The following is a 13902-nucleotide window of genomic DNA, read 5'->3' on the forward strand; positions in this document are numbered from 1 at the left end:
TTAATCATATACCAACACATGATAGAAAAATCATAACAACATGATAGAAAAATTTCAAAAACATCCATTTTTTAATCAGATAGTTTACCTTTTTTTTTTTCCTTCTTTTTGGCATTTCCATCCATCAACTATTAACTATCGATAAGGGTTTGAATAGACGGTGAGGTGCAGTGCATTTAATTTATCTTTTGTTTTATGTTACAATATTGTTATAGTATCTAATCTCACCGCCACTACTATTTTTACACTAATCACAAGTAAACGCACCGTCCATTCAAACCTACCCTTAATTATATAAGCAACACATGACAAAAAATCCACGTAAACACCATCTATTGGTCGAATGTTGAGTGAAGTTGATCAAACATTGACCCACGTTGAATGGGCGTTGACCAGCATTCATCGATAAACTTTTAATTGAATTTTCTAAATATATATACTCGAATTATTTGTAGTTTAGCGTAGCCTCAAGATCAAATCAATGATAGATGACTTCTCCTTTTCTTATTCGTAATACATGTACCTCAGTCCCAGTGAAGGTTGTCAACGATTGTGTAGACACAATTTATCATCATGCATCATGATTGCCACTACTATCCTGATTAGATGACTGTTTTACAAGCGAAACGAGCCATAAGGCAACTCCCACTATTTGAGTTTTACGAGAATTCTCAAGTTGAATCAAGGAAGCAACCAAGTATCATCCCTGGCTTGAACTAACCATCTTACAATAACTAGCACTTCACAAGGTGTCTCTCCATCGCTAGCACTTGGATGCTTTGTTCAAAGCATCAAATACACTCTGTAGAGTGATCTCCTCAACAACTACCACCTTATCTCTTGATTTAGAGCCTGAACCTATTGAAACTTGCCTTCTTTTCACCCCTAAAACCTGCCATATGGGAACAATTACAAGTATTAAGAAGAATGAAAAGGGAGACAGTGCATTGAAAAAGAGCAAAATACTTCATGGAGAAATATAATATGAAGTTTTTGGTTAACAGCGTCTAAATGACTCCAGATTTCTATGACAACCATCATCCATGACAAAAAGTTGCACTTCATATGACTATCCACTCCAGTGAAGATGCGTACATATTATTATAAGAATCAGGGATGGAAACATGGGCACATTTTCTAAAACCAGTTAATCATTCAACAAATTCAATTTAAAGAACATAGTGTGTGAACTATTTAGAAGTTAACTGCTATGAGGAAGAAGAAAAGGATGCATACTTTGTATAATCATATAAGCAGTAAAGATGAACATATACAGACTAATTTTCCGAGAAGAATAAAAGCTCACAGTCACAATCATCAATGGCATCCAAGTAAACATATCCTGGGTATTTGGGCAGATTCATGGATCTATATTACCTAATGTAGTTCCGGACCAATATTTTAATCTCATTCGTGGTCTAATTAGTCCAATACTTGTTTCCTCAGTGCTACAAACCTTTTTCCAAGCCAAGATATTTACACACTCTTCTCATCCTGCACTAAATGAACTGTGATGGACACAACGAATGACACATGTGACGCCTACACAAAATGAATGTACACTAAATAATTCAAAAACTAAAAGTTGCTGATCTTTCCTATCATTGATAGGATGATTACAGTGGAAGCCTAATGGAACTGGAAGTTTTAGGTGAAACCCTTGAATTCAGGGATGCAAGCAATATAGCAGGCAAATGCTCCTAGAACAGTAAGCAGATTTTGGTATTAAGCCAATAGAACTTTTTTCTCAGGGAATAGTTCTTTCTCCCTGATATTTTAGCAATAGGAAACTTAGAGAAGGAGGCTGAGTGATTTCTAATTGGGTAGGTACAATTCAAGGTTTCCTAATAAATTGGTTCATTTTCTTAAAATAAGAATTCAATCTCACCAAATTATGACTATAGCAATGTAATGTTAGCTACCTAGTTGGAAAATGAGTTTCATATTTGGAGTCAATAGAGGAGATAAAAAAAAAGTTACAAATTTATATTGATATTTAACAAGATATTCATGCAAAGAAACCGAACTGAATTCCTGGAAAAAAAATCAATGAAGCAAAAAACTTGAGGAAAAAAAGAAGCAAAGAACAGACCGAGCTGATATAATCAAGGAGTGCAGCGTTAGCTTCACCATCTTTGGCAGGCGCATCAATCTGGACCCCTACAGAGTCGTCGCTGAAATCTGGGCTGACCCCAAAGTTTTAAAGAAAAGAAAAGAAAAAACCCATTAAGGTAAAGAATAGGGATCGTGAATGATAACAAACTTAAGGATGTTCAATAGAAAATAGTGGGGAAAAAGAGAGAGAGTAGCGGACCGGTGATGGAGGAAGATTTCGCGCCGGGTTTGGCGTGGATGGTGATGGCAACAGACGAAGGAGGAACCGAGCGGATTGAAGATGGGAACTTGGAGTCATTTTCAGAGGGCTGCGATGATTCAGCTTTCTGGGTTTTGGCTTTTCCCTTCTTTGCTGGAGCCATTGATCTTTTCCTTCAATTCGAGAATAAAGCCATAGATCATAAGCACCAAGGGAAGCAAAGGAGAAGAACGGGTCTCCTCCAACCAAACGGGTGGGTTTGGCGGATTCGGATCGAATTATCTTTGGATTTGTTTTATTTTGGGTTGGGAGCACACCTGTTGATGGGCTGAGGCTTTTTGTATGAATTATTTTGGATTTTATTTGATTTGGGTCAAATAGTTTTGAAATTTTGTAATAATTAATTTTTTTTAATTTTTCAAGGTATCTATCGGATCGAGCTCAGTAATTAATTTTTCACATTTTGTAGACTCATTAAGAGGGTAGGTTCTGGTCACGAGTTTTGAAGTTGCTCTATATCCAAAAGGGTATAATAATTTAATGTTTCCATTGAGTATTAGCTTATTATATTAGTAATTTATCCCTTTTTATTTTAATTTAATTATAATGATTAATTATATTTTAAATAATAAAAAATAAATTTATAAATATAAAAATTAACATATATTTAATTAAATATAAAAGTATATAATAATTTAAAATTTCCTATTGAATATTAATATATTGTATTCATAATTTATTCCATAAGGCCAAACCTTGAGTAGAATTATTTTCTAGCTTAGATGAAACTCAATTAGGCCCAAAAATGTTTTGGTCTATGTATAAAGGCCCAGACTAGAGCCTACCAACTCAAAAGTTTGTTATGTGACAAAATGACCCATTAGTCCAATAGGTCACTATCCAATTATCTGATGGTAGTCCATTAGGCCGGGTTAGGGTCGTAAACCCGCCCTTATATGTGGCCATTAGTGTATATCAATATTGTATTTGCTTTTGTAGTATTTACATGGAGCTACTGTATAAACTTATCTACTGTAGGCAAGTAATAGTTTTACGAATATTACATAAACTCATCAACTGGATACTGCGATACTGCTTCTTACAATTGGATAATCTATTCCTGTAGGTAAATTCTTCATACTTTGTGTTTAATAATCATACTTAAATCACCATTTCATTAATATATGGTTGAGTAATAATAATGCAACTGAATATTCATAATAACAAACATAATGCAACTGAATATTCATACTAAGAAACCAGTACATAATCCCAAGCATATCATAGGAGGACACTACAGGAATCATTTTACATATTTTATTGACAACTTACACATATACTTTGAGTGAAATGATTGATTGTTGGATCATCACTTGAATTAGATGAAGCAAGCAGTTGAACATGGAGGAATACATATATCAGTGATCCCTTCCAGCATCATCACTACAGTCTTGATGGAAGGACAAAGAGCTGGTTCATCTTGAATACACCAAAGTGCCACCATCACCATTCTTTCCAAGCTTCTTTTATCCACTTCTTCACCAACCATTAGCTTATCCAACTCCTTTTCAACCAAACATCCATACACCATAGTTGATAGAAGGATCTCCTCTGGTTTTGATACATTGGGGTCCAAGTTCCGTCGGCAAAACAGAGTCTCCAACAGCACAACTCCGTAACTGTAAATGTCAACCTTCACTGATATTGGAGTATTTTTCTGCCACTCTGGTGCCACGTATCCTCTAGTTCCCCTTGCGCCTGTGAAGGTCCTTGTTTGATCTCCCATCAACAGTTTTGCCATCCCAAAGTCCGAAATTTTAGCTCTCCATAAATCATCCATCAATATGTTTTGCGGCTTTATATCACAGTGAATGATTGGAGTCTCACACTCATCATGCAAATAGAGGATTCCTCTAGCAACATCCAGGGCTATTCTTGTTCTTTCATCCCAATCTGGGGGATTTGTTGACTTGAAAAGTAGATCTGCAAGGGAGCCATTGCCCATGTACTCATACACCAATAGCCTCTTGGAATCCTGAACACAGTATCCCAAAAGTCGAACTAAATTCTTGTGGTGAGCTCTACCAGTTGCTCGCATTTCTGCTTGGAACTCTTTTTCACCTTCTTCCACTAACTTCTCCAGTCGCTTCACTGCAATCAACTGTCTTCCTCTGTTTAAAGACCCTTTGTAGACTGCTCCAAAGGATCCTTTACCCAATTCTTCTTTAAACCCATTTGTTGCTCTCTTTAGTTCTTTGTAAGAAAACAATGTCAACGTAAGCTCTTCCGTTAGGCCCAAATTTCCAAGTTCCAACAGCCTTTTGTATCTTAGAACTCGAAATTTATAAATGTATACACCAGAGATTGTAAGCAAAGCACATGAACATGCAACAAAACTGAGAGTTAAAAGAAGTAGTAGCACCGTCGTATTTTTCCGTTTGATTAGGACTTTGGGTAGCTTTAATTCAGAGAGAACAGTGTCGTCGTCTGCTTCAAGGCTTTTGATTCCCACCTTCAATAAAACTATAGAAATCTCTCCGGCACCAGGATCTCGTAGCAAATACCTGAGTGGAAGCTTTTGTTTCCTGCAAATCCCATTCTCGAACTGTGCTGCCTCACAATTGCAGTCTTCCAAACATGTTCGGCTGCACGCATCCTTGGACAGTTGCTCTTTACTGTAAAATATGCCCGTAGTCCATACAATACCTTGCATTGAAGTCATGTTATAAAAGGGTATATTGGCCTTCCCTCCTTTACAGTGTGCTTCAGAATAATTTCTCTTGCAGCCGAGCTTGTTCTGAAGAGGATCAATAAAATCAGTCCCGGGAAGGCATGCACAGTAGGGTTGATAATCATTAAATGTGCAATAGCTGTTGAAACCACAAAAACCTTTAACTTTACAGGAATTTAACACCGCCCTCAACAGTAGATAAGTGTGAAACCCACCATTTTGCTCAAACAGATGAGCATATAACCGGAAATTCCCATCAACATCAAGGCTTGCACTGAAAACAGTACTGTTGTTGTTGCTGCTGCTTTCGTTGTAGTCATTGTATGTCGGCTCTTTAGAAAAGCAACGATTAATTTTGTCGTAGATGGACGAATTATCGTTGTTGATGAGTTCGAGGAGGCCTGTGGCGTTAAGAAAAAGGCTGAGCGACAAGTTCTTCCCAAAAGTATCTGTGCTCCAATAGGCATTTGGAGGAGAATCTTCGAACTCTAGAGGGTATAGAACGAGATTCCCATCTCTTTGCATGGTAAGATGAAACCTTCCAGGTGAGTGATCATTCTCTGATGAACTGGAGATCAACTTGTGATTAGTTAATAAAGTCTGACCTCCTAAAAGGGTATCAGTAGGATTATCGAAACTCTCCCAAATGGTATGATTGTCTTTGTTGTAGAGCACAAAATTGCCTGAATCTAGCATGGAGGCAGAGAAGACACTGACATCCGAATTGTTTGGATTAGCAATAAATTTCTTTTCTCCGCTCACAGTGATCGAAAGAAGCACACCTTTGCCATTTAATATCAGAGTTGCATTCGAAGTGAGCGGCGGCTCATTACGATTTGCTGTCCATACAACTTTGTTATCGTTCTTTCGTCTGCCGTCTAACCAAACTCCAACAGAAAGGCCACCGTTTTGACTGTAAAAGCCAAATGCAAAGCGACCAGAAGGAGAACGCCACGGGATGGATTGAGTGGCCGAGGAAAGCGAAGATCCCAGCGAAATGATGCTGCTTGACTGCTTCACGCAGAGAGAAGAAAGGAGCAAGAGAAAAGCCCACACCGAAGCCATGGGAAATATGGTGTTTCTCTCTTCTATTTTGCAAGTGATGACGAAATAATAAATGGCTGAAGTCGAAAAGATAATAAAAATTTAAAAATATCAACAAATTATTTAATTGGAATTTGAAAGGCTGAATTTTTAGAAAACAACAAAAAGCAAACGCAAAGGAGGAAATTGAATATAGGCTAAATTAGACAGGGCGAATAGGACTGACCCAAAAAGTTTGGAAAATTTTTGGTAAAAATAAAGGTTTCTAAAATAGGTTTGGACAAAATGATAATGATAAATTTTTAAAAGGATCGGGTCTTAGGTAAGTTTTTCAACTCAGGCCCAATTCGGCCCGAATTTGCATAAGAAAAATTGTTGTTGTTTTATTATTATTTTGCTATAAGTTCGCTATTATATTACTACTATTTTGTTGTTAATATTTAAATATTGTATAAATTTTGTTTCATTGTTAATTTTACTATTTTTTTAAAGGCATTTACTTGTGAAGTTGTATATATCTTAGTGTTATTTAAGCATAAATATTTTTTAATGTATTTTTAATTTGTTGGTAAACAATTATTTTAATATTTTTAAAGTATTTGATGTATTATATTTTTTAAATTTATTTTTATATAAAAATTATATAAAAGATTTTAATATGGGTAGATCGAGCCCAAACCTAGACTTTTTGCCTCGGTTCGGCCCGACCCATGATCAGCTTTAGACTAAATCAATAATTCTAATAGGATTAATTTTAAAAAGACTTAAAAGGATATTATAATTTTTTATGGAAACCAATTTGGTGCTAAATAAAGAGGATGATCATATGAGTATGATTGTACACTTGTCACATGAAAGATGAAAAGTGTGTGTTTCAAACCTCTATTTTTCCACCAACATGCTGATGAGTGTAGGGTTAAGTTTGCAACCCCCAAGTATACGAGACGTATGCAAGAATCTCACCTTTTACAAGTAACCATGAATTTAGGTGATCGGAGACGCTACCAAATTATGTATGATCCCCTCCAAAACACAATCATCCACCTATTTATAATAACAAAAAAATATTTTAAAATATTAAAAAAATTAATTTTAACTTAATTAAAAATAACTAAATTTAAAATTTCGTCTTACCATTATTACTTGAGTGACGGAAATGTGCTTGTTGTCGAAATGAATTAGGGAGGTTGCTATTTCGTGAAAATTTAATCCGAACAAATAAAATACGGAATAATTAAAAAAAACTAAGATTTTTAAATGAGAATATCAAAAAATTTAGAAGAAAAGCTTGAGAAATTTGAGAGAATTAAGAGAATTGAAGGAATAGGATGTGAGTGAAAAAATAAAATAGGGGGTATTTATAGTGAAAAAATTTTATCGTTGCCCTCTTTTAAATTTTCTTACCGTTGCTCGACCAACTTTCAAAAAGTCGTTGGAGTATCTAGTTGGGGGAAAGTGCGCTTAGTTGACACACTTTCTATCCAATTTACAGGAAAGTGCGACCAGTTATGCGAACTTTCCTGCCAACTGTGTAGAAAGTACGCCCAATTGGACACATTTTTCATTCCTCTTTCCAAAAAAATAGTTTATTTTCCTAATTTTTCAAAAATCCAGCTTAAAAGGCCAATTTAAAAAATAAATTAGCATATATGGCTAATTTAGCCCCAATTTTGTTTTGTTGGTTAGGAGAGAGATTTAAACTTTTTAAGTATTCAAGTTTAAGTTTTATCATATACGATTGGACATGTGATCATCAATTTTATCATTTGTTAATTATAATTTTACTTCTATAGTTACACACCAACAATTTGATTGAATTATTTCATAATAATATTTGTTAGCATTTCTTAATAGGAATGACATTTTAATTATTTATTAAAAGTCAATTAGACATCAATTCATTTAAATAAATATGAAATCAAAAGAAAAAATTTTAAGGCAAGAATGAATTTTTTTTCGGTGAAGAGCTGCCCCATATATACAGATTTTGAAGGCAAGAAAATTAACACTATTATTTTTTAACTACTGAAATTTTATTTTTTAGAATTAAACTCTCTTATCTTACATAATTGCATTACATTAAAGAAAAGAAAAATAAGCACATCATCATGCATCACATGAAAAGCAAAATTAAAGTAAATACTAAATCAAAGTTATAACAGAAGTGATGGAGATGGAGGGACTGGTATAGTCATTGTTCCTTCCAGCATAAAGATGACATTTTTCATCAATGGACGCAAATTGGGATCATCTTGAATGCACCAAAGCCCTACCTTCACAAATCTTTCCACCATTTTCATGTCCACTTCTTCTTCACCTTCCACAAGCTTATTCAATTCTCCGCCAATAAAGCAACTGTATACCCATGTAGAAAGCAGTATCTCATCTGCACTACAAACTTGTACTTCTATGTTGCTTCTGCAACATATGATCTCCAATAGTATCACCCCGAAACTGTATACATCAACTTTTACCGACACCAATCCACTGCTTTGCCATTCAGGTGCCGAGTACCATGCAGTCCCTTTGGTCCTAGGGGTACTGCATGTTTGATTAGTCCTCAATAGCTTTGCCAACCCAAAATCTGAAATCTTTGCAGTCAATGAATCATCCAAGAGTATGTTATGGGGCTTGAGGTTGCAATGGATGATACACACCTCACACTCTTCATGTAAATAAAAGATACCTTTAGCTACGTCCAATGCAATTCGGGCTCTCTCTTTCCACACTGGGCGTTTATTCATGTTGAACAGAAAGTTTGCCAGTGAGCCATTGCCCAAGTATTCATAAACGAGGAGCTTCCTTGAACCTTCCACACAAAAACCAAGCAATCGGACTAAGTTCCTGTGATTAGTTCTTCCAATGACTGTCATCTCGGTTCGAATCTGATCTGTTTCTCCTTCGTTAACTTTCGCCAGTCTTTTAATGGCAATAGTTTTACTTTTACCATCCCGCAAAATTCCTTTATAAACTGTTCCAAATGAACCTTTTCCTAACTCATCTTGGAAACCATTTGTTGCTTCATCTAGCTCATCGAAAGTGAATGATCGTAGCGTAAACTGCTCGGTTAATCCTGAACTTTTATTTTCTAAAAGCTTCTCATAATTTTGGACTCGGTGCTTGTATAACAAGAAGCTACCTATTGCAATCACAAAACACAAGCTTGCAACGGAACCCAAACTTAAGCCCATGGTTAAAATGAGGCTTTGGTTTCCTTCGCTTATCAATATTTGACTTGTTTCGGGTGGGTGGCTAATGGTGCTACCCAGAATCAACTTGATGAAGGCTGTGGTTGTTATATTTCCATGTCTTTTACCATATTTGAGCGGTAGCATATACATGCTGCAGCATTTTCGGTTAGAATAGAGAACTCCGCCACAGGAGCAATCCTCCTGGCAAGATTTCTTACAGTCTTCCTTTTCCAAGTTTTGCTTGACAGAATAAGGATCACCAGCCCAATCAATATTGTCTAAGGTAGTGATGTTGTAATGTATCACTAGATCTTTCCTTGCCACGCACTCATCTATAGTGAAATTCTGAGAGCAGCCCAGGGATTTGGTATTCTCGTCGATAAATGTGAAACCAGGATAGCAGTAGCACTCAGTATCCTTACCCCTGCTGGAGCAGTAGCTGTTCAACCCACATTGACCTTTAGCATCACATTCATCATTCAGAATCTGCCACTTGTGTGAGATAGTATTGCGTTCGAGTTGATGCGAGTACAATCTGAAATTTCCATCAGGATCAAGGGTTGCTCTGTAGATAATCATTGTTTCGTTCCCAGTTGCGGAGAGGTTTGCCAAAACTTTTTCTTGGTGGAATTTTGGTGATGAATACATTGCTAGAACGCCTCTCTCATTGAGATTCAACACAGAAAAATACCAACCATTAGTCATAGTGGCCCAGTATGCATCACTAGGATCAAGTTCAGCAGGATTATTTGCATAGGCTACAAGGTTACCATCATCCTGCATTCTCAACAAATATGGCCCAGATGAATGGTTTGACCTTGACACACTGGAAATCAACTGGTTATGAGAACCGCTTAAATTCTGGCCTCCTAATATTGTGTCCGTTGGAAAATTAAAGCTCTCCCAAACAACAGTCCTGTTCTGGTAGAGCATGAAATTCCCGGTGTCCAACATAGAAGCTGAATCAACAGATACCGACCCGGCCAGATTCGCAATTTTTTCCACACCGTCCTCAGTCCGAAGAAGCAAACTGCCTTGTGTTGTGAATTCCAAAGTAGCATTTGAGGAGACAGTCGGATCATCTCGATTTGCAGTCCAGACAATGGTGTTTTCTGGCCGGCCAACAAGCCAGATTCCAACCGCATATCCATTGCCTTGGCGATAGAAACCAAATTGGAAATACCCTGAAGATGAGGGCCATGAACGAGGGTGTTTTCCGGCATAAAGTGAAGAACCTGGTCGGATGATGTTCGACTCGTTTCCTTGAGCTATAATAATAACATGTAAAGAAAGGAGAAGGAATAGAAAGAGAATATCTGACTGTAGTAAATGAGCCATAGTTAGGGTTGGTGATGTAAGGAGACGAGCAAACGAGTTAGAGAGCAAACGGGAACACTGTTGCTAGACGAAACCAAATGTACTCCGACTATTAGAGCTTAGCTCTTTTTTTTTTTTTTTAAATCTTTTTTTTCAAAACAAAAGTATTTTTACTTTTTCTCACTTTCAGACGTATCCAAATGTTTGTCGTAATACGCTTGTCATTGATCGGTTTGTATGAAATCTATACGAGATTAATATATAAATAATTAAGAAGGATTTCTTTTTTTAAATTACCATAAAAACACTTATATTAAAAGTAAAATTGTGTTTTATCATTTTACTCAAAAGAATAAGTAAATTAATTTTATACATTATGTCAAAAATAAATTAGTTAAAATGAAATAATTTACTTACTGTTAGGATCGACCCGATTAAACAACAAGTAAAAAAATAGCGGAATAAATTTAAAATGGAAAAACCCCTCTAAAAGAGGATAAAAAATCACAGGCAAAGATAATTTTACTATAATGGCAAAAGAGTGAAGAGTACAAAAGATGAAGATAAAAATTAAACCACGAAAACTCGAAAAAAAACCCTCAAAATGTAAACAAATAAATGTGTTATGAGGTTCTAATATCTAATGTGTGTATTTCTAATGTTGTAAAAGAGTCTATTTATAGGCTAAATTCATAGGTTAAATAATAATAAAATAATCTAAACTAATCGGTGTTTGATTGAAACAAATAAATGAGTTTAACTAGAAGATTATTTCTCAAATTTGACTAAAATAGGAATCATACTTAACACTTAGTTTTTACAAAAAATAAAAATTGAATCCAACATAAATAAAATAAATGGTTCGTACATTTTCATTTTGAAATTTATAATATATATATATATATATATATATATATATATATATAATATGCACATTTTCATTTTCAATGTGCAATTCAAGCATGAACTTTGATTTAGTATAATTATATATATTAAGTTTTAATTGTAGTCAAAATGTATGATTGTGATTCAATATACATATTTAAAGAAATAAATAATTGTAGTTGTAATTCAAAGTTTGTATGTCACATTTAACCAAAATTTATATGCAATTTAGATCATCACTTGAATTAGATGAAGGAAGCAGTTGGACATGGAGGAATAAATATATCAGTGATCCCTTCCAGCATCATCACTACAGTCTTGATAGAAGGACGAAGAGAATTTGCGGGATTGGTTTGAAGTCATCATTCAACTAATTATAAAAAATAAAAATAAAAATATTTTGATATAAGCTTAAATGATGTACTAAAAAAGCTAGATTATAGTTGTGTTTAATTCAAGTGTTTTTAATTTATAAAATCTATGGTATTTATGAATAAAAAATTCTGGGTTTATTATTTTAAGAATATAGTTGTTAATTTTTGGATTTAAATATTTAAGTTTAGTTGTTATTATTGTTAAAATTTCTTTTATTAAATTCTTTGATGTAATACAAATAAGGTTAGAAATATTGATTAGAATGTTTTTAGAAATATAAAATGATTTTTTGTTGAAATAGTGTTGATCTCAAGGATAAAAATAGAGGAACCAAATTAAATTATGTCAAAAATTAAAATATATAAATTAAATCTCAAATGTTAGTATAGTTTATAATGTCAAAAAAGTAATGTAATCCTAACTAAAATAAGACTTTTAGGATATTCAAATTTACAAATGTTTTAATGATACTAACTGTTATTATAAAATGTACTAACTAAATATGTTATAAATTTAAAAATAGAGATTAAATTTAGAGACTAAGACTAAGATTTAATTATTTTTAAAATGTAAAAAAGAAAAAGGAAGGAAAGAAAGAAAGGTGGACCTTTCTCATCTTCCACTATGTATGCTAGCATGTTCATTACCTTAATGGTTGTGAGCACATAGTCATTTATTTTCTGCAATTTGAAAGTTATAGTTTTTGGTTTTATTATCATGTTCATAAATTGTAAATTGAAAGAAATAAAGCGATATTTTTGTTGATTAAAATAAAAACAATTCCATTGAAGTCTTGGTCAAGTCCTCGCACCTATGCAAGGCTAAATCCGTGGTACACTTGGAACCGCTTTTTTTTTTTTTTTTGGTGAGAATTATTATTTGGTAAATTAACGATAGATTTTTTTTTCTTTTACAAATAGGATCAGGAATTCCTCTATTTATGATTTAGTCACTCAACTTTAAAATGTTACAAAATGATCATTGAACTATTCGAAAGTTTTCATTTAACTCATTAGGTTGCTATATGATCTTCTCTATTTGAATCGTCTACTCTAATCGAAAGCTCTCACTCTTCTTCTCTTTTACAACTTAGTTTCTTTTCATAAAATAACTTTGAATATCACGAATCTGCAAACCGAAATCTAAACAACTTGGTTCTTTGATATTTAACATTGATCATCAAATCGACTTAAATCTAATGTATGTTCTTATACTTAGTAATGGGTACTGACCCACCGTACCAATCGTCAATTTGTCACTTGGAAACTCGCTAGCCGGTCATTTAAAAAAAAAAACTTAACAACCTAGTGACTTAAATAAAAACTTTCGAATAGTTCAATGACAATATTTTTTTAACTTTTTGAAGTTGAGTGACTAAAATATAAACTTACTAAAATAAACTTGGATAAACTATATATATATTCAAATGAATCTAGATATCCTGTTGTCTAAGTTCATTTTAGATGTGTATTTTAATATATTTTTTAAATTCCAAATACTTTTAGAATTTTTAAAATTTCATACTTTAACCACCAAGAGTATGATAGCTTTACGTTAGATAATAGATAAATGGATGCATGGCAACAACTGTGTTGTCCTTGACAAAATTTCATCTTAATGTCTTAAATGAAATCAAGATCTTCTAAAGAGAACTAACAGCAATCATTAAGAGAAAACAAGACTTGTTCGTATAGTACAAAATCTCTTTAGAAATTTATGATTTAAAAAATCGTATGCCTATAATTTTAAAAAGAAAATTATAATTTTAGAAAGTAAATTATAAATTTCAAGATTTATAAAGAAATTTTTGAATTTTTTTTAAATTATTTATAAAATTATTGTTAAGAGTTAATGTGTCACGACATCATTCTAGTGAGGGGTTAATGACCATTATTCACCTTTTAAAAATTAGTTGACCCAAATGTTAATTTACCAAACAAAAAACTATTCCTTTGGCTGGAAGCTTTCATTCCGATGAAATAGAAAGAAACCAACACATTTGGCCTTCTACTCCACTTGCCAAGAAAAGTCTTGGTCAAGTCCAC

The 13902-nt window shown here is 33.7% G+C and overlaps 3 protein-coding genes across 3 annotated transcripts; all 3 read right to left on the reverse strand.

Annotated features, from left to right (window-relative positions):
* Positions 1–473: 473 nt before the first annotated feature.
* On the reverse strand, positions 474–2587 carry LOC105780697 (uncharacterized). The gene is made up of 3 exons (XM_012605176.2): positions 2315–2587; positions 2093–2181; positions 474–892 (listed from the first exon to the last, which is right to left on the reverse strand). Exons 1-3 carry the CDS (start codon positions 2475–2477, stop codon positions 764–766), a joined length of 381 nt encoding a protein of 126 aa, XP_012460630.1. The 5' UTR covers positions 2478–2587; the 3' UTR covers positions 474–763.
* A 941-nt stretch (positions 2588–3528) lies between these two features.
* LOC105780897 (G-type lectin S-receptor-like serine/threonine-protein kinase LECRK1) lies at positions 3529–6164 on the reverse strand. Its single transcript, XM_012605427.2, has one exon. It carries the CDS (start codon positions 6108–6110, stop codon positions 3693–3695), a length of 2418 nt encoding a protein of 805 aa, XP_012460881.2. The 5' UTR covers positions 6111–6164; the 3' UTR covers positions 3529–3692.
* A 1925-nt stretch (positions 6165–8089) lies between these two features.
* On the reverse strand, positions 8090–10775 carry LOC105779917 (G-type lectin S-receptor-like serine/threonine-protein kinase LECRK1). Its single transcript, XM_012603915.2, has one exon. The coding sequence runs from the start codon at positions 10616–10618 to the stop codon at positions 8243–8245; it is 2376 nt and encodes a 791-aa protein (XP_012459369.2). The 5' UTR covers positions 10619–10775; the 3' UTR covers positions 8090–8242.
* Positions 10776–13902: the final 3127 nt, after the last annotated feature.

Source organism: Gossypium raimondii, chromosome 4 (assembly GCF_025698545.1).
Source record: "Gossypium raimondii isolate GPD5lz chromosome 4, ASM2569854v1, whole genome shotgun sequence".
Taxonomy (NCBI): domain Eukaryota; kingdom Viridiplantae; phylum Streptophyta; class Magnoliopsida; order Malvales; family Malvaceae; genus Gossypium; species Gossypium raimondii.